Below are 22,080 nucleotides of genomic sequence, written 5' to 3' on the forward strand. Positions count from 1 at the left end.
ATATAATTGCTATTATTTCTTTCTGAAATGTTTAATTCAATTCACTGTTGATGCTGTATAGTCCTGGGGTTTTCTTTGTAGGAAAGATTTTAACTGTGAATTCAATTTTTCAAATAAATACAAGGTTATTCAGGTTATCTTTATAGCTCTCTTTCTGTACAGCTTCCTCCTCTTTGGCATTTTTTCCCCGGAATCCTCACAGGCTTCGCCTCCCTAAGGTGCAAACTGTCTGCTGAATTCGTCGAGACCACAGGGTTCTGTTTGAGTACCTTTCCTGTGCTGCAGCCTGGAAACTGTAGACAGTGAGTTGGAGCAAATGTAGGGCTTACCTCATTTGTTTCCCCTTGTGTCAAGAATCACTGTCCTGTGCCACCTGTTGTCTAGTGTCTGAACACCATCACTCCATATATTTTACCCCGTTTTCTAGAATTTAGGCAACAGGGTAAATCTAGTCTCTGACCCCATCAGGCCACAAGAAGTCCCTTTACTAAATTTTCTTTTCTTTTTTTTTTTTTTGTCTGAGACGGAGTCTCGCTTTATCACCCAGGCTGGAATGCAGTGACTCAATCTTGGCTCCCAGGTTCAAGTGATTCTCCTGCTTCAGCCTCCCGAGCAGCTGGGATTACAGGGGTGTCCCACCATGCCCAGCTGATTTTTGTGATTTTTCTATTAATATGTTTCTCATTGTTTTGTAAGAGTTCTGTACTGTATATTGCAAATTTTCCTCTAGCTTGTTGTTTACCTTTTAAATGTCGTGTGTGGTGTATTTTATTTTTTAAAGTGTTTATGTAACCACATAAAATTTTATCCTCAATTTTATTCTTTAAGATCTTTTCATCAGCTTTTATAGTTAGGAAGGTTTTCTCTCCACCAGATACATATTTACTTATATTTTCTCAGAGTTTCTTCACAGTTTCATTTTGCTTGAGAAATTATTTTTGGGCTGGGCATGAGTGGCTCATGCTTGTAATCCCAGCACTTTGGGCGGCCAAGACAGGTGGATCACCTGAGGTCAGGAGTTGAAGATAAGCCTGGCCAGCATGGTGAAACTCTGTCTCTACTAAAAATACAATCAGCCAGGTGTGGTGGCGGACGCCTATAATCCCAGCTACTCCAGAGACTGAGGCGTGAGAGAATCACTTGAACCCAGGAGGTGGAGGTTGTAGTGAGCCAAGATCACACCACTATACTACAGCCTGGGAGACAGAGCTAGACTCTGTCTAAAAAAAAAAAAAAAAGAAGAAAAAAATATATGAAAAGCAGATTCTAGAGAACCAGTTTTTTGGTTTACTGTATTTTATTCATATATTTCTGGAATTGAAAATGATTTTAAAACATCTAGAAACAATGTTGAGGTATATGTATTCTATAACTTAGAATGCTGCTTTTTAAATTTTCAGCCTTTTCATTTTATTGGCTTGAGTTCAAAAATACAACTAATCTACCAGTCAAAAATAGCACTTGATGCCCAGACCTTTTGGCCTTGTTTTCAGGATGTTGACAGCTTGATTTTAGTTGAAGAGCCTACTTTTTTCCCCGTTGTGTGTCTTTGCTCTTCTTGACCACTTCTTTTTTTTTCTTTTGAGATGGGATCTTGCTCTGTCACCCAGGCTGGAGTGCAGTGGCACAATCATAGCTCACTACAGCCTTGAACTCTTGGGCTCAAGTGATCCTCCTGCCTCATCCTCCCAAGTAGCTGGGATTACAGGCATTCACCACCGCACTCAGCTAATCTTTTTGTACGGGTCTTGCTATGTTGCCAAGGCTGGGCTAGAACTCCTGTTGGCCACTTCGTGAGTTAGTCTCCCATTCACTTGCCTTTCTTTCACACTTTGTTTGCCACTTGTCCCCTTTTCTCCATTCTTTCTTGCTTCTTCCTTCTCCATAAATCTTCCTCTTGTCTTTTACCTTTCTCACCGTATTGCTTTTCTTTTTCTTCTCATATTTCTCCTCTTTGCCCCTTTTCACCCTCCCTGCTTTCTATACAGATAGGTCAGATAAATTTAGTTTTTTTTCTTTTGCTGTATCCAGGTGCTTTTAAGAGTGTCTAACAAATGTCTAACAAATGTTAGAACCCCCAATACTTCTTTTCTGAATTATAAGTAATAAAATTTCACAGATAATCTCTTACTCAATTTTTTTTTCTGGCACCTGTCACAATTCCAATTAATAAACATTAAGAACCTATTATATGTCAGACACTGAATCACAAAGATGAAATTAAGACATAGGCCCTGCCCTCAAGGAATTTACAGTATAAGAAGAGAGACTAACAATAGATGGCTTTTAAATCTTTATGCTAATATATTATGGAGGAGAAGCATTTTTAGCCCAACTAGAAAGTTCTGGGAAATCTGGGAAAAGAATGATGAATAAGGTCTTGCAAGATAAAAGTAGGAAGGGTAACAACAATGTGTATATTCTTAACAAGACTGAACTGTAGACTTAAAAATGGTTAAGATGGCAGATTTTATTATCTCATGCATATTTACCGTAATTTAAAATAAAAAGTAGGAAATGTGTTCCAGATAGTGAGAATGGCAGGATCACATTGTCTAAAAAATTGACTCATAGGGAACTATGATAAATATAATTGACTCTTGAATAACACAAGGAGTTAGAGGCACTGTCTTCCTATACAGTCAAAATCTACTTACAACTTTTGACTCCCCCAAAACTTAACTACTGATAGTCTATTGTTAACTGAAAGCCTTGCCAATAACACACAGTTGATTAACATATATTTTGTGTGTTATACAGATTATATACTGTATTCTTACAATAAAGTAAGCTAGAGAAAAGAAAATCATAATGAAGAGAAGATATATTTACTATGCATTAAGTGGAAGCAGATCATCATAAAAGTCTTTATCCTCATCATCATCACATTAAGTAGGATTAGGACAAGGAGGCACAGGAGGGGTTGGTTTTGCTGTCTCAAGGGTGGCAGAGATGGAAGAGGTGGAGGAGATGAAAGGAGATGCAGGTGCACTTGGTGTAACTTTATAGAAAATATCATAATTTGTCTGACTTTTGCTTTTTCATTTCTCTAAAAATGTTACTATATGGTGTCAATTCTTCCACCATTTGTTTTAGTTTTAGCACCCATATCACAGAGGGTTGATGTTGTGAAAGAAGTCAAAAACAGTCTTGAGTAATCAGAGCCCTTCTGCCAGATTGTCTAATGCCCGTTTGTTTTCCGGCATTGCTGCTTCTCTGGCTTCTCATTGTCTTGCACTGGTTCAGAAGCCCTTATCTTCATGAAGTCATCTTCTGTTCATTAGTGTGCTGTGGTGTTAGCACTTGAATTTCTCCAACATCCATATCTTGAAACTTTTTTTTGCCATATTCATGATCTCTTTTATGATTTCCTTGATTTGTTCTATTGTAAATTCTATGAAATCCTGGACAACATCTGGACAATTTTTTCTAGCAGGGATTTATTGTTTCACGGCTTTTTTATCTTCTTAGAGATGGGGGTCTTGCTGTGTTGCCAGGGCTGGAATGCAGTGGCTATTGACAGGCAGGGTCATAGAGCACAGTATAGCCTCCAGCTCTTGGTCTTTAGTGATCCTCTTGCCTTAGCCTCCTAAGTAGCTGGGGCTACAGGTGCATGTGCCACCACTCCTGGCTTAATGGCTTTTTCTATAATAATGATGGCATCTTCAATGGTATAATCCTTCTAGACATTTATGATGTTCTATCACGGTTCTCTTCTGTAGTATTGATAATCCTTTCCATAGAGTAGGGCATGTAATGAAGTTCTTAAAGGTCTTTGTGACCCCCGCATCTTGAGGTTGAATTAGAGATGTTGTGTTTGGGAATAAGTAGACCACTTGACCCCTTTGGTCTTGAACACATGGGGTTCTGGGTGGCCTGCAACATTGTCCAACATCAAAAGAACTTTAAAAGGTAGTCCCTTAGTGGCAAGGTACATCCCGACTTCAGGAACAAAGCAGCAATGGAACCAATCCAGAAAAAGGGTACTTGAACAGGCCTTCATGTACAGCCAAGAGACTGGCAGCTGGTATCTATCTTTTCCCCTCAAGGATTGAAGGTTCGCAGCATTATAGATTAGGTCAGTCTTGATCATAAACCCAACTGCATTTGCACAAAATAGTAGAATTTCCCTATCCCTTCCTGCCTTAAATCCTGGTGCTTGCTTCTGTCTCTTACTAATAAATATCCTTTGTGGCATTTTTCTTCCCCCAGAACACAGCACTTTTGTCTATATTAAAAACCTGCTCAGGCAGATATTAATTCTCTTTAGTGATTTTCTCAGTGGCGTCTGGAAACTTGTCTGCTGCCTTTTGGTTGGCAGAAGCTGCTTTTCCTGTTCTCTTAACATTTTAAAAGCCAAACCTCCTTCTAAAATTCAAACCATCATTTGCTGGCATTCAGTTCTTCAGCTTTAAAGATCCATCATCTTCCTTTTGCTTTAAGTTGTAATATGATGACTTTGCTTTTTCTGGAATTGTATTAGAGTCTATAGGAATGTCTTTCTATTTTTTTTTTTTCTTTTTTCTTTGTTTCTTTTTTTTGAGACTGAGCCTTGCTTTATCACCCAGGCTGGAGTGCAGTGGCACAATCTCAGCTCACTGCAACCTCTGCCCACGGGTTCAAGCAATTCTCATGCCTCAGCCTCCCTAGTAGCTAAGATTACAAGCACCTGCCACCACACCTGGCTAATTTTGTATTTTTAGTGGAGACGGGGGTTTCATCATGTTGGCCAGGCTGGTCTGGAACTCCTGACCTCAAGTGATCCACCCACTTTGGCCTCCCAAAGTGCTGGGATTACAGGCATGAGCCACCATGCCCAATCAGGAATATCTTTCTTACATCAGTCTTGCTCCCACATGAAGACTGCATTTTTAATACAAGATAAAAAAGCATTTCACAAGAAGTGCAGTCTTTGCACCTGATGGTGTAGCTGCAGTGATGCAACGATGGGCTCATTAATTTTCTTTTCTTTCTTTCTTTTTTTTTTTACAATAGTCCTTAAGCTGGATTCATCTATTTTGAAACAGTGGGCAACTGTAGCTGAAGATCTTAATCTCTGGCACATATCAAGCAATTCAATTTTTCTTGTAATATCATGTGTTTTCTCTGCTTCTTGGGAGCACTTCCAGGATCACTAGTGACACTTTGTATGGATGTCATGGTGTTATTTAAGGTTTACAGTATTGCACTAAACATCATAAAAATATGTGAGAACTGTGAGAGATCACTTTTTATGGCAAGTGGCAATTTATTGGAGAGACAAACTGCTCATGAAGAAATGACTAGTGAGTGTCACAAGGCATTTTAAGTAGACACTTGTAACTCTTCAGCTTACCACAATAGCAACAGGAGGTGGCTGTGAAGTTATTACAGTATTATAGTGTGTACTACAGTCAGTTTTATGCAGTTATGATTTAATACTGCATCTTTATGTCCTTTACATTTCTCTTTACTGTGAGTGGTGCCATTTATGGTCTGTAAGTGTGTGGGTAAGTTTTGATTAATTTTAACTTTTTATAATTGGTGTATACTTTATGGTAGTAAATGATAAAGGAGACTAGTATCTACATATATTTTATGCATTCATTAAATGCCTAACTTTATCTTAATTTTTTTATATTTCTGGTTCATCTGTGAGTTTTTTCAAATTATCATAAATCTCCAAAAATTTTTCCAATATTTTTACTGAAAAAAATCCACATAAAAGTGAACCCATGCAGTTCAAACTCGTATTGTTCAAGGGTCAACTCTAGTTCTTTCTTATACTTGGTTAATTATTTCAAACTATATATTTACCTTTTTCTCTATTCTCAGAGTTGGGTATCGGAAATTAAGAAAGAAGAAGATAAAATGCACTTTCATGAAACTGAGACATTTCCGGCAATGAAAGATAATTTGCCTCCAGTTCGTGGTTCAAACAGCTGTCTTCATGTTGGCAAAGTAGGTTTTTTTGATATCTTTGTGGGTGGAAGGGGGAGAGGATTGTTATTGTTTATTAAGGGGCAGTCTCAGTTTAATTGGAACAGCCTATGTGTGATGTCCTCTAGGAGAGTCGGGAGGTTTTTCAGCTGGCTGGGAACTACCACCTTCTTAAATAGGCTGTATCTCATTACTTGGAGATTAAAATGAAACAGTTTTTTTCTTTGAAGTCTTGTACCTTGGGTTTATTTACACACACATACCCTGTCTCTTCTGTCCAGTTTTGATGAGAGCAAAAGGTCTGATTCAGTGTGTGAAAATTTCAGGGAACAATTGTATATATCCAGTAGGGCTACAGAGGATATATCATATTCCATAATTTAATTATGGATTTAAAATAGTAAACAGATACTTTCAGTACTTACAAATGTCATTCCTCTATTTAGTGCATGTTGTTTTCCCCTTATTCCCATTTCTCTGTGGTTGGTCCCTATTTTGTCACATAGACCTCTCCTTTTTAATCCATGGGTTCCATAGAGAAGGGGCCTGTTGAAGTTCCAGGCCCATTCTATTTAACTTTAGATTGAAACTGGGGTTCCTGGCATCCATATGACCTGTAATTTCTCAGGTGACTCCCCAAGTCTTTTCATTCTAGGTTAACTCATTCTTGTTATTCTCATCTTTTCTTTGAATCAATTTTATTTAAAAAATATCCATGGCCCTTCATCACTCTGCTCCGTGATAATTTACCTTCTTGGATCTTTGTATTCCTGATTAGGAATTATGCAGGTAGCTGAGGTGCACGATAATCCGGTGAGGATGCCACTATCTGCAATCAACGAAATTGTATTTATTGAATAGTCGGCCAGCACGGTGGCTCACGCCTCTAATCTCAGCATTTTGGGAGGCCGAGGCAGGTGGATTACTTGAGGCCAGGAATTTGAGACCAGCCTGGCCAACATGGTGAAACCCCATCTCTACTAAAAATACAAAAACATTAGCCAGGCATGGTGGCATGTGCCTGTAATCCCAGCTTCTTGGGAGGCTGAGGCACGAGAATTGCTTAAACCCATGAGTAGAGATTGCAGTGAGCTGAGATCATGCCACTGGCCTCCAGTCTGGGCGACACAGCAAAACTCTGTCACAAAAAAAAAAAAAGAAGTCCAGGCCCAGTGGCTCACGTCTGTAATCCCAATACTTCGGAAGCCGAGGCAGGCAGATCACTTGAAGTCAAGAGTTCAAGGCCAGTCTGGCCAATATGGTGAACCCTGTCTCTACTAAAAATACAAAAATTATCCAGGTGTGGTGGTGGGCACCTTAATCCCAGCTACTGGGGAGGCTGAGGCAGGGAACTGCTTGAACCCGGGGGCCAGAGGTTGCAGTGAACTGAGGTCACACCACTGTACTACATCCAGCCTGGGTGATAGAGTGAGACTCCATCTCAAAAAAAAAAAAAAAAAAAGTCCCTGTGTACTAAGACTTTGCTCTGAAAATATAAAAATACAACTACAAATAATACTTGGTCATTGCCCTGAAAGAGCAATGGGTAGACAGACTAGTGGCATAGTATGGTCTAGGAAACCCTTGAAGTTCCAGAGATTCTTCCAGGGGGTCCAGAAAGTCAGTGCTATTTTGAAAATAATACTAATGCTTTGTCCTTGTCACTCTGTTGGTATTTGCCCTGAGGATAAAGCTGTTGTTGCCTTAATGTGAAGCAAGGCAGGCAGCACACTGTACATACAGTAAAAATAAATTCCAATTTTACTTAATACTTTTGATAAAATAATAGAATGTTTACTTTGTTAGATCTTGAACATCAAGGATATGTCCTTTTAGTATTTTGTGTGACAAAATGAGAAGTATGCAGAAAGCATTTCCCTACATAGTGAAATAAGATGGTTATGATATGATGCATAGTCATGTTTTCCTGGAATGCTGTTTTTACTTGAAATAATGGCTGACAAACTATCATTATTCAGACTTGGGCTTTTGGCAGAAATTTTGTTGAAAGTGAATGAAGGAGGCCTGTCACTTTAAGGAAAACAACTCACAGTATTTGTTGCTAGTAAGAAAATCTGAGCTTTCAAGTGCAAATTAGGGCCAGGCAAGCAGGGGCAGGGGTTCATGCCTGTAATCCCAGTACTTTGGGAGGCCAAGGTGGGTGGATCATTGAGCCCAGGAGTTCAAGGCCTGGGCAACATAGCAAGACCCCATCTCTACAAAACTTTTTTTTTTTTTAATTAGCCTGGTGTGATGGCACGTGCCTGTAGTTCTAGTTCCAGCTACTCAGGAGACTGAGGTAAGAGGATTGCTTGAGCCCTGGAGACCAAGGCTGCAGTAAGCCATGATGGCATCACTGTACTTCAGTCTGGGGAACAGAGCAAGACCCTGTCTCTAAAAGCAAAGTGCAAATTAGGGCTTTAGGTATTAAATATTTCATATAATATGGAATAATTTAGATATTATGTGTTTCTCAAATATCTTCTTGTGACAGAAAATAGCCCTTAAGGGGGATACTTGTCAGAGGACAAAATTACAACAAATTTCAAAATCTGATTGGCTTCTATTAACAATTTATGAACAGGATGACATCTCCCCTAAAAATTTAGAAAATGTGCTCCAATGGCCATGGCAGAACACCTGGTTTTTATAAGGCAGCTTAAGCAGGGACAAGGAATACAAAAAGTAGACCATGTAACAACAGGTTACTCTGCATCACTTTCCTTATAAAGGTTAAAGCAGAGATTTGGCTATTATCCCTGTCTCTTGATTTCTCCAGTCAGATAAGCAACTTAGTTTTGGTTTGGTTATGTGGAACTTTAGCACTAGTGACTACATTTTAGATTAGTCTGTTGGGGCTTAGTGCAGGAGCTTTGTCCAAATTAGTGACCTCCTATAAATTTTATTTAACATGTTTGAAAGTCTTTTTTGATGCATTCCATGCAGATATTAACAAATTATGATTTTTTTAATTGTATAATGAAATGTGTGAATATTTGGAAGACTGTATAACTCCAGTGACCAATAATTTTGAACAGTGTGAGTGTCATTGTAGAAAATAAAAAGTTCCTCTTCAAAGTTTCCCTTCTTGTTAAAGAATAAATAATAAATATTAGAAATAATACTTTCTTTTATAGACTAACTTCCTTCAAATCCTTCTTGCTTTTTGCTAATAACTTTTTGTTAAGCCCTATCCTACGTAGCTGTTAGATATAAAGAAATGAGTACATTCTATGTCCTTGTACTTTAACCAAGATATTTGTTCTGGACATGCTCAGGTATGTCCCAGCTCACAGCCTATGCCTCTTCCTTATTTGGAAATGTTACTACTTTTCTAAGTTCTTTCACAAGCAACTTACTCTTTTCCTTTGTTCTCCATTGCTTTTACCTATTTAGGAAAGTTTTAAGTTGTTAGCCAATCAGGTTTAGCTTAGACTGTGAGGTCCAGCTCCAACCAACGAAGATAGGACACAGTGGTAAGAACTCAATGCATAAGCAATAAATATTTCTGCCTTTCCTTTGTTCATTGTGCTCCTGTGGCAAGATTACTGATGAGTAGCACCCTTTCTGCAGAAAGTAAAATTACCTTGCTGAGAAATTTTTTTGTATGAGCACTAGTTCTTCTCTTTGGCACTGAGGAACAAGTATTTCTAACATCATGTTACTGAAAAGTTTGAGCCCCACTGATGTAGCATATTATGGATTATGACAGTAAATATGCAGTGTTATGGGAATAGGTAGAAGGCACATGTTCCAATCTTTCAAAGCCAGGGTGAATTGCCTTCTTAAAAGATCCAAATATGATACTACACATTAGATTTTATCCCATATACTGAGTCCATGTCTTGATACTTTTATTGCTCCACATTCATTTTTTTATTTATTGAAAACTTTTTGCTTCTTTATTCAGTTATAATTGATAAAACTTGCATATATTTATGGTGTGCAATGTAATATTCTGATATATCTACACATTTTGAAATGCTTAGTGCAATCAAGCCAATTCATGTTCATTTTTTGATCCCTAAAGGGGGATATTTTTTGTCAGAAGTAGGTATTTGAGAGCCACATATGAATATTAAATACCCCTAATTTCTTTTCTTTTCCTTTTTTTTTGAGATGGAGTCTTGCTCTGTCACCAGGCTAATCTTGGCGCATTGCAACCTCCACCTCCCAGGTTCAAGCAATTCTCTGGTCTCAGCCTCCTGAATAGCTGGGATTACAGGCATCCACCACCATGCTCAGCTAATTTTTGCATTTTTAGTACAGATGGGGTTTCACCATGTTGGCCAGGATGGTCTCTATCTCCTGACCTTGTGATCCACCCACCTTGACCTCCAAAAGTGCTGGGATTACAGGCGTGAACCATCACGCCTGGCTAAATACCCCTGATTTCTAATCAATGCCCTTTTCAAACTAAGTTGTACCACTTGTATTACTTTCCTAGGGCTGCTGTAACACCACAGGAAGTGGTCAGCATAAAACAACAGAAATCTATTGTTTCAGGGTTCTAGGGGCTAGAAATACAAAGTCAAGGTATTGGCAGGGTCCTCCAAAACCTGAAAGGGAAGGTCCTTCCTTGGCTCTTCAAGCTTCTGGTAGCCCCGGCCTTCCTTGGCTTATAGCAGCACAAACTCTAAGCTCTATTTTCATTTTCACATGGCTAGCTTCCTTCTATTGGAACCTCTTCTCCTCTTTTTATAAGGACATAGTCATATTGGATTAGGGCCCACCCTAATGACTTCATCTTAATTTGATTACATTGCAAAGACCTTATTTCCAAATAAGGTCTCATTCACAGGTACCAGGGGTTAGGACTTCATCATATTGTTTTGGGAGACACAATTCAACCTATAACATCATCTTAGCATTGAGAACATTGTCTTTATGAGCAGGAAATTGAGTTCAAGCATCAAATGATACTTACTGAGCCTGTAAGGACTCCATAGCATTCCTTTATATGTGTATATAGTTCCTAGTATTGCTATTAGCAAACCTGAGCCTAATGAGAATGAAGATACATAATAGTTTAAAAACAAATCAGTACCTACTTTAGTATGATAAATTCTGCTATACTTCCATTTCCGCAGACTATATAAATATTTTAAAGTTAACATTCCTTAGTACTTATCTAGAAAAAATTGTACCATCTCTGGGAGACTGATTATTTGTGAGCATTATGACTATTGTTTGCTTTTCTCTAATTCTCTTCTGGTGTGGAACCTGCCCTCTGTTTTCAGCAGTGTGAATGTGGCTACTTTGGGCCACTGTTAGTGCTTGGTCAGGATGGGCCCATGACCCAAGCCGACCAATCAGTCCTTCCTTGAAATGTCACTTATCGAAGATAGAAGAGTTACTCTCCTTTTCCTCTGGTGGAGACAGCTGTGAGGTTATAATTCCAGAATGCTTGTGGCGATGTTTCCTGCCACGTGAAGAAAGCAAGTACCATCAAGGAAAGTGAAATAGTAGATAGAGAGGAGCAGAGACTGGGAGGGGCAAGGAGAGGTGGAGAAAGGGCATAGGGATCCCTTCATCCAGCAGTACCCCTGCCCCTCCACCAGTTTAATTATATAAGCTGGTAATTTCTTTTTTTAATATAATTATTCCACATCAGATTACTGTCATTGCAAACAAAACACTTCTAATGTAGCAGTTATTCTTGTTTCTCCAATGCCTAGGTTTGAAAAGAATGAATCAGAATTTAGTACTTTTTTATTATAAGAAAATCAGTAATAATCATATTCACACTTGAGTTTAAAATTATATATATATACTTAAAAGCCTGTAGATTGCCCCCAGAATTAACTTTAAAATTATTTCTTTTACATGCCATATATTATTAATAACTATAATACTGAAGTTATTATAACTTCTAGGGTACCGATTTTTCTTATCCATTCCATTTGTGTATCTTTTTTTTTTTGAGACAGAGTCTCGCTTTGTCACCCAGGCTGGAGTGTAGTGGCACAATCACTGCTCACTGCAACCTCCACTTCCCAGATTCAAGCAATTCTCGTGCCTCAACCTCCAAGTAGCTGGGATTACAAGCATGCACCACCATGCTCAGCTAATTTTTGTATTTTTTTTTTGAGACGGAGTTTCGCTCTTGTTACCCAGGCTGGAGTGCAATGGCGCGATCTCGGCTCACCGCAACCTCCGCCTCCTGGGTTCAAGCAATTCTCCTATCTCAGCCTCCCGAGTAGCTGGGACTACAGGCATGCACCACCGTGCCCAGCTAATTTTTTGTATTTTTAGTAGAGACGGGGTTTTACCATGTTGGCCAGAGTGATCTGGAACTCCTGGCCTCAAGTGATCTGTCCACCTCAGCCTCCCAAAGTGCTGGGATTACAGGCGTGAGCCACCACACTCGTCCTCCATTTGTATATCTTAGCCCAATAGTTTACATTGCATTTAAAGTAAAACCTGATAATCTGGAGGAGATCCAAGATGGCCACTTAGGAGGAACTCGGGAATGCAGCTCCGAGAGAAAGCACAGAGGGTGAGTGGACGCCGTATTTCCAGACTGATTTTTACTGCCCACAGACCAGGAGATTCACACGCAGAGAAGCCACATGGGTCGCCAGCGCCGCTGGTGCCGCTGGCTTGAACGGCGCAGCCGCTGGGCCGGCACCCTGAGGCAACGGCTCACTGTATAAAGTGAGAGAGTCTGAGTCCCCTATAAGCCAGCAAGGGGAGCTGAAACGGGGAGCCAGGCCAGCGCCACGAATCTCAGAGCCGCGGCTTTAGCCAACGCAGCGGCTCCGGAGGCAGATCAGATGAGACGGTGTCCCCTCTTACCCAGCAAGAAGACCTGAAACACAACTGAAACCGGGACGGTCCAGCTCTGTGGAGGAGGGGCGTTCTCCATAGGCACCCTGCTGTTCTGTACCAAGGCAATCCGCCACTACAGAGACTCCGTCACTACAGGGGCGGGCCAACATAGCGGAAGCAGTTCTAACTACACCCAGAAGTTCACACGGAAGCTGGGTGGAGCCCACAGCAGCTTAGCGAAGCCTCTGCAACCTGAGTGTGACTAGGCTGCCACCTTGTGGGCAGGGAAAACAGCAACCGCACAGGGGAACATCATAAAACAGTAACTCCCTGGGACAGAACACCTCGGGGGAAGAGCAGGGGGTTTATGAGTTCTGCCACAGCAGACTTAAAATTACCAAAATCAGAAAGACAACAACTACAAAGTCAGCAGGTGGAAAAATCCACAAAGATGGGAAGAAACCAGCGCAAAAAGGATGAAAACACCCAAAACCAGAACACTTCTCCTCCTACAAGGGAGCACAACTCCCCACCAGCAAGGGAACAAGACTGGACGGAGAATGAGTGTGATGAAATGACAGAATCAGCTTTCAGAAAGTGGATAATAAGAAACTTCCGTGAGCTAAAAGAACATGTTCTAACCCAATGCAAAGAAACTAAGAACCTTGAAAAAAGACTTGACGAAATGCTAACAAGAATGGACAACTTAGAGAGGAATATGAGCGAATTGATGGAGCTGAAAAACACAACACGAGAACTTCGTGAAGCATGCACAAGTTTCAACAGCCGAATTGACCAAGCAGAAGAAAGGATATCAGAGGTCGAAGATCAACTCAATGAAATAAAACGAGAAGGCAAGATTAGAGAAAACAGGGTAAAAAGGAATGAACAAAGTCAACAAGAAATATGGGACTATGTGAAAAGACCTAATCTACGTTTGATAGGTGTACCTGAATGTGACGAAGAGAATGCATCCAAGCTGGAAAATACTCTTCAGGATATTATCCAGGAAAACTTCCCCAACCTAACAAGGCAGGCCGAGATTCAAGTCCAGGAAATACAGAGAACACCACAAAGATACTCCTCTAGAAGAGCAACCCCAAGACACATAATCATCAGATTCACCAGGGTTGAAATGAAGGAGAAAATACTAAGGGCAGCCAGAGAGAAAGGTCGGGTTACCCACAAAGGGAAGCCCATCAGACTCACTGCAGATCTCTCAGCAGAAACCCTACAGGCCAGAAGAGAGTGGGGGCCGATATTCAACATCCTTAAGGAAAAAAACTTTCAACCCAGAATTTCGTATCCAGCCAAACTAAGCTTCATAAGTGAAGGAAAAATAAAATCCTTTGTGAACAAGCAAGAACTCAGAGAGTTCATCACCACCAGACCAGCTCTACAAGAGCTCCTGAAGGAGGCACTACACATAGAAAAGAACAACCAGTACCAGCCACTCCAAAAACACACGAAAAGGTAAAGAGCATCAACACAATGAAGAATCTGCATCAACCAAAGGGCAAAACAGCCACCTAGCACCAAAATGACAGGATTGAATTCACACATAACAATATTAACCCTAAATGTAAACGGACTAAATGCCCCAATCAAAAGACACAGACTGGCAAATTGGATAAAAAGCCAAAACCCATCAGTGTGCTGTATCCAGGAAACCCATCTCGCATGCAAGGATACACAAAGGCTCAAAATAAAGGGATGGAGGAAGATTTACCAAGCAAATGGAGAGCAAAAAAAAGCAGGAGTTGCAATTCTCATCTCTGATAAAATAGACTTTAAAGCAACAAAGATCAAAAGAGACAAAGAAGGACATTACATAATGGTAAAAGGATCAATACAGCAAGAAGAGCTAACGATCCTAAATATATATGCACCTAATACAGGAGCACCCAGATACATAAGGCAAGTTCTTAAAGACTTACAAAGAGACTTAGACTCCCACCCAATAATAGTGGGAGACTTCAACACACCACTCTCAATATTAGACAGATCAACGAGACAGAAAATTAACAAGGATATCCAGGACTTGAACGCAGACCTGGAACAAGCAAACCTAATAGACATTTACAGAACTCTCCACCCCAAATCCACAGAATATACATTCTTCTCAGCACCACATCACACCTACTCTAAAATTGACCACATAATTGGAAGTAAATCACTCCTCAGCAAATGCAAAAGAACGGAAACCATAACAAACAGTCTCTCAGACCACAGTGCAATCAAGTTAGAACTCAGAATTCAGAAACCAACCCAGAACCGCACAGCCTCATGGAAAATGAACAACTTTCTCCTGAATGTTGACTGGATAAACAATGAAATGAAGGCAGAAATAAAGACGTTCTTCGAAACCAACGAGAATGAAGACACCACATACCAGAATCTCTGGGACACATTTAAAGCAGTCTCTAGAGGAAAATATATAGCAATAAGTGCCCACATGAGAAGAAAGGAGAGATCTAAAATTGACACCCTATCGTCAAAATTGAAAGAGCTAGAGGAGCAAGATCAAAAAAACTCAAAACCTAGCAGAAGACAAGAAATAACTAAGATCAAAGCAGAATTGAAGGAGATAGAGACACGAAAAACCCTTCAAAAAATCAATAAATCCAGGAGCTGGTTTTTTGAAAAGATCAACAAAATAGACAGACCACTAGCCAGACTAATAAAAAAGAAAAGAGAGAATAACCAAATAGATGCAATAAAAAATGACAAAGGGGATATCACCACAGATTCCACAGAAATTCAAACCATCATCAGAGATTATTACAAACAACTCTATGCACATAAATTAGAAAACCTGGAGGAAATGGATAAATTCCTGGACAGCTGCCTCCTGCCAAGCCTAAACCAGGAAGAAGTCGAAACCCTGAATAGACCAATAACAAGGTCTGAAGTCGAGGCAGCAATTAAGAGCCTACCACCCAAAAAAAGCCCAGGCCCAGATGGGTTCACAGCCGAATTCTACCAGACATACAAAGAGGAACTGATACCATTCATACTGAAACTATTCCAAATAATCCAAAAAGAGGGAATCCTTCCCAAATCATTTTATGAGACCAACATCATCCTAATACCAAAACCTGGCAGAGACTCAACAAGAAAAGAAAACTACAGGCCAATTTCCATGATGAACATAGATGCAAAAATCTTCAATAAAATACTGGCAAGCCGATTACAACAGCACATCAAAAAGCTTATCCACCATGATCAAGTAGGATTCATCCCGGGGATGCAAGGCTGGTTCAATATACGCAAGTCTATAAATGTAATTCACCACATAAACAGAACCAAAGACAAAAACCACATGATTATCTCAATTGATGCAGAGAAGGCCTTCGACAAAATTCAACAGCCCTTTATGCTAAAAACCCTCAATAAACTAGGTATCGATGGAACGTATCTCAAAATAATAAAAGCTATTTACGACAAACCGACAGCCAATATCATACTGAACGGGCAAAAACTGGAAGCATTCCCTTTGAAATCTGGCACTAGACAAGGATGCCCTCTCTCACCACTCCTATTCAATATAGTACTGGAAGTTCTAGCCAGAGCAATCAGGCAAGAAAAAGAAATAAAGGGTATTCAATTAGGAAAGGAGGAAGTCAAATTGTCTCTATTTGCAGACGACATGATTGTATATCTAGAAGACCCCATTGTCTCAGCCCAAAAGCTCCTGAAACTGATAAGCAACTTCAGCAAAGTCTCAGGATACAAAATCAATGTGCAAAAATCACAAGCGTTCCTATACACCAATAACAGACTTAAAGAGAGCCAAATCAAGAACGAACTGCCATTCACAATCGCTACAAAGAGAATAAAATACCTAGGAATACAACTAACAAGGAATGTAAAGGACCTCTACAAGGAGAACTACAAATCACTGCTCAACGAAATAAGAGAGGACACAAACAGATGGAGAAACATTCCATGTTCATGGTTAGGAAGAATTAATATCGTGAAAATGGCCATACTGCCCAAAGTAATATACAGATTCAATGCTATCCCCATCAAGCTACCAATGACCTTCTTCACAGAACTGGAAAAAACCACCTTAAACTTCATATGGAACCAAAAGAGAGCCCGCATAGCCAAGTCAATTCTAAGCAAAAAGAACAAAGCAGGAGGCATCACACTACCAGACATCAAACTCTACTACAAGGCTACAGTAATCAAAACAGCATGGTACTGGTACCAAAACAGAGATATAGACCAATGGAACAGAACAGAGGCATCGGAGGCAACACAACATATCTACAACCACCTGATCTTTGACAAACCTGATAAAAACAAGCAATGGGGAAAGGATTCCCTGTTCAATAAGTGGTGTTGGGAAAACTGGCTAGCCATATGCAGAAAGCAGAAAATGGACCCCTTCCTGACACCTTACACTAAAATTGACTCCAGATGGATTAAAGACTTAAACATAAGACCTAACACCATAAAAACACTAGAAGGAAACCTAGGCAAAACCATTCAGGACATAGGCGTAGGCAAGGACTTCATGACCAAAACACCAAAAGCATTGGCAACAAAAGCCAAAATAGACAAATGGGACCTAATCAAACTCCACAGCTTCTGCACAGCAAAAGAAACAGTCAATAGAGTGAATCGGCAACCAACAGAATGGGAAAAAATTTTTGCAGCCTACCCATCTGACAAAGGGCTGATATCCAGAATTTACAACGAGCTAAAAAAGATTTACAAGAAAAAAACAAACAAGCCCATTCAAAAGTGGGCGAAGGACATGAACAGATACTTTACAAAAGAAGACATACATGAGGCCAACAAGCATATGAAAAAATGCTCATCATCACTGGCCATTAGAGAAATGCAAATCAAAACTACATTGAGATACCATCTCACTCCAGTTAGAATGGCAATCATTAAAAAATCTGGAGACAACAGATGCTGGAGAGGATGTGGAGAAATAGGAACACTTTTACACTGTTGGTGGGAGTGTAAATTAGTTCAACCATTGTGGAAAACAGTGTGGCGATTCCTCAAGGACCTAGAAATAGAAATTCCATTTGACCCAGCAATCCCATTACTGGGTATATATCCAAAGGATTATAAATCGTTCTACTATAAGGACACATGCACACGAATGTTCATTGCAGCACAGTTTACAATAGCAAAGACCTGGAACCAACCCAAATGCCCATCGATGATAGACTGGACAGGAAAAATGTGGCACATATACACCATGGAATATTATGCAGCCATTAAAAACGAGGAGTTCGCGTCCTTTGTAGGGACATGGATGAACCTGGAAACCATCATTCTCAGCAAACTGACACAAGAACACAAAATCAAACACCACATGTTCTCACTCATAGGCGGGTGTTGAACAAGGAGAACACATGGACACAGGGAGGGGAGCACTATACATGGGGGTCTGTTGGGGGGGAGTCGGGGGGGGACAGCGGGGGGGGTGGGGAATTGGGGAGGGATAGCATGGGGAGAAATGCCAGATATGGGTGAAGGGGAGGAAGGCAGCAAATCACACTGCCACGTATGCACCTAAGCAACAACCTTGCATGTTTTTCACATGTACCCCAAAACCTAAAATGCAATAAAAAAAAAAAAAAAAAAAAAAACCTGATAATCTTATGTTAAATATGTTTCATAAAATATGATTTTATTCTTTTAGGGAAAATATTCTAAAAGACCAACTAAAAAGAAAACTCCAAGGGATTATGCAGAATGGGATAAGTATGTTTTACATGTCTTTATATAAAATGTATCACTAAAAAAGTTATCTACCACAAAATACTGCAATAATTTTTTTTTTTTGAGACGGAATTTTGCTCTTGTCACCCAGGCTGGAGTGCAATGGCATGATCTTGGCTCACTGCAACCTCTGCCTCCTGAGTTCAAGCAATTCTCCTGCCTCAGCCTCCCAAGTAGCTGGGATTACAGGTGTGCACCACCATGCCCAGCTAATTTTTGTATTATAGAAACAGGGTTTTACCATGTTGGCCAGGCTGGTCTCAAACTCCTGACCTCTGGTGATCGACCCACTGTGGCCTCCCAGAGTGCTGGGATTACAGGCGTTAGCCACCAGCACCTGGCCTTTTATTTTTAATTTTTTTATTTGAAATGGAGTCTTGTTGTGTCACCCAGGCTGAAGTGCAGTGGCACGATCTTGTCTCACTGCAACCTCTGCCTCCTGGGTTCAGGCAATTCTGCTTCAGCCTCCCAAGTAGCTGGAATTACAGATGCCCACCACCACTCACAGCTAATTTTTTATATTTTTAGTAGAGATGGAGTTTCACCATGTTGGCCAGGTTGGTCTTGAACTCCTGACCTCGTGATTCGCCCACCTCAGCCTCCCAAAGTGCTGGGATTACAGGCACAAGCCAAGGCACCCAGCCAGTAGTTTCTTAAATAATTATTATAAACCTGAACATTCAAGAATATCAAATTACTTCAATAGAGTACTGAGAATATCTGATCTCATCACTTTTGATGTTTTTTTTAGTACATAAAAAACTACTACATTCTCTTTTAAAATAAAACCAACCAAAAATAATTAATGTAATTTTTATACCCATCCAAACTAAAAGAAAACAAAAATTTGAATTTCAAAGTTCTGACCAGTTTAAATCTGATTAATGTTTAAGTTCTCACTAAATTATATATTTTCTTAAGAAAGAACTCAGATGACCCGAACTATAAACTTAGTATGTATTTTTCAATATATGTCCAAAGGCATAGTTGTACAAATATAAGAATATCAATAATAAATTTGTTTTCTTGCCTGTATTATACTTTTTTTTGTTTTTTATTGTTCTTTCATTTAAGATTTGATGTGGAAAAGGAATGTTTAAAAATTGATGAAGATTACAAAGAAAAGACGGCAATAGACAAGTCGTACTTGTCTAAAATTGAGACAAGAATAGAGACAGCAGGTAATTGGAGAAAAAAAATTTAGTCTTTAAAGTTTTTGAATTATAATAAAAACTATAAACCTAGAAGACATTGTGTTGGAGTACTGCACAGATTTCCATGAAAAGTTGATGGATTTTCTTCTAGAGTTGATCACTCAACAAATTCGATTCTTTTACCCACTTAATTTTTAAATGTAGTAAGAATTTAAAATATAAACCCATTTTTCTTCTGTAATTCATTTGTTTTTAATTCCTTTTTTGCAATCCTCCTTTTCTTCCAAATTCCTCAAATTGTTTTCTTTTTGCTTCAAAACAAAAAATGGGCAGTTTATTTGTTTTTGTTTGTAGTCCATAGGTGAATAGCACCTAGGTAAACCCCAATCAATCATTAAAAATTCAGAATCCTCAAAACTTGTGAATGATTTAAAAAGAAAAACATCCCTAAGCTTGGGGAATCTTTTACTTTCTTTTGTTCACTTTATGATTTTTCTCCTTTCTTCTGCTTCTGTTAAAATAAACATTCTTAGATTTAAACTTTAAAAAATTCTGTTAAATTATATGTTTACATATGGCAGATAACATTTATTTCTAGGACTAACTGAGAAAGAGAAGGATTTTCTTGCCACTCGTGAAAAGGAGAAAGGAAATGAAGCTTTCAACTCAGGAGATTATGAAGAAGCAGTGATGTATTATACCAGGTGAGCAGATGTTTTGCTGTGGTTTAGATTTGACTTTTTAAAAATGGTAATGTTTTTATTGTTGAAACAGTATAAATAAGCAAAATTCTATGTCAGAATCTCTCAATGTATTGTACTTGTGTTGCTCTTATTTTTTCAATACTTTTCACAAACCTCCAAGCTCCCACTCCACTCTTGCTTTTCACAGAGGACTTAACTTCTTATTTTGCAGAGAAAATAGAAGCCGTCTGATAGGAATTCAACAGAAGGCCCATATAATATAGAAGTGAATAACTTGGGTTCTACTGTAGACTGCCTGGATTTAATTCTGGTACTTGTGGTGCTCCTTCCTACCACAGGGCCTTTGCACATGCTGGGTCCAACATCAAAAATGCTTTTCCCATGGCTGGGCTGATTACAGTGGTATTTACAACTAATTGATTACAACCAGTTACAGATTTTCTTGTTCCTTCTCCATTCCCACTGTTTCACTTGACTAGCCTTTAAAGGAGAAGAAAAAATTTAAGGAAAAAAAAAAAAAAAAGAATGCTCTTCCCTCCTCCCATTATCTAGTTAATTCTGATTTATCCTTCTGATCTTAGTCTTCACCTTAGTTCTTTGGAGAAGTCTTACTTGACCTTTCTAACCAAATCTCTCTCCTACCGCACCCACCTCACCTCCCAATTTATAGGCTCTTATAGGAGTCTTACCTCTCTTTTGTAGCACTTGTCAGAAGTATAATTTAAGTTTGTGTGATTTGATAATAACTGGAATGTGAGCTTTGTAAGAGAAGAACCCATTTGTCAAGAATTTTTACACCATTGTATCCCCAAGGCCCAACAAAGTACCTGGTTCATACTAGATGTTCAGTGAATATGTATTTGAACTCCTGAAGTTCTTAACAGCCTATGAAAAGTAGACTAGGTTTTTAAAATGTTGTTGCAGCTAAACTGTTCTTACAGAATCACTAATGCCACCTTAGCACTAAACTCTGTGCAATCTCTTTTCCACCTTTGGAAATAAGATAGATTTTTTCCAATCTTGTTGATGTCTCTAAAGAAGTTTTCTCACTGTTTAAATGAAGACACGAGTTAAAGAGGATATATGATGGATCATTCATTAAGTGTAGCCTCCCCTGTTCAGGCAGGTAGATGTTGGCCTTGTTAACTGTTCTTTTCTTTTCTTGTAGATTTATACCAGAGAGTTTCTTGTCTATTACAGGTTACAAAACTCTTTTCTTCTTTTTTGAGGAGTCATATCATTGAAGAATTAAAGCAGCATAGTATGATGGTTAAAGGAATTCAGACTACCACTTTCTGACCTGGGGCAGATTCTTTTTTTTTGAGACAGGGTCTCACTCTGTTACTCAGGCAAGAGTGCAGTGGTGTGATCATAGCTCGCTGCAGCCTCAAACTCCTGGGCCCAAGGGATCTTCCCACCTCAGCCTCCTGAGAATAGCTGGGACTACAGGTGTGAGCCACCACACCTGGATAATTTTCCCTTGTATTTTTTTTTAAAGACAGGATCTCATTATGTTGCCCAGGCTGGTCTTGAACCCCTGGCCTCAAACCATGCTCCCGCCTTGGCCTCCCAAAGTACTAAGATTACAGGGGTGAGCCACCATGCCTGGCTCCAAAAAATGTTTTTGGTATTTGATATTTGATATTAACTGACATCAACGGTTTTTTTTTTTTAAGGCAATCTATGGATATTTATCTTTTTCTACTTTCATTTTTATTCCAGTAACTAAAGCTCAGATTCCAGATCTCTGCGTATTTAAATTCCCATAATGCCTCTAAAGC

The 22,080-nt window shown here is 39.3% G+C and overlaps 1 protein-coding gene across 1 annotated transcript in view; it reads left to right on the plus strand.

Moving 5' to 3' along the window:
* Positions 1-22,080, plus strand: part of SPAG1 (sperm associated antigen 1) — a 77,720-nt gene that overhangs the window by 9,424 nt on the left and 46,216 nt on the right. Inside the window, exons 3-6 of the mRNA XM_064384453.1 lie at positions 5,815-5,940; positions 18,362-18,423; positions 19,516-19,622; positions 20,194-20,299. Of these exons, the coding sequence (XP_064240523.1) occupies positions 5,815-5,940; positions 18,362-18,423; positions 19,516-19,622; positions 20,194-20,299 (401 nt within the window). The remainder of the gene's footprint in view (positions 1-5,814; positions 5,941-18,361; positions 18,424-19,515; positions 19,623-20,193; positions 20,300-22,080) is intronic.

The sequence above is a fragment of the Aotus nancymaae genome, unplaced genomic scaffold, assembly GCF_030222135.1.
Source record: "Aotus nancymaae isolate 86718 unplaced genomic scaffold, 86718_ANA_hifiasm-v0.15.2.pri h1tg000036l, whole genome shotgun sequence".
Lineage (NCBI taxonomy): Eukaryota > Metazoa > Chordata > Mammalia > Primates > Aotidae > Aotus > Aotus nancymaae.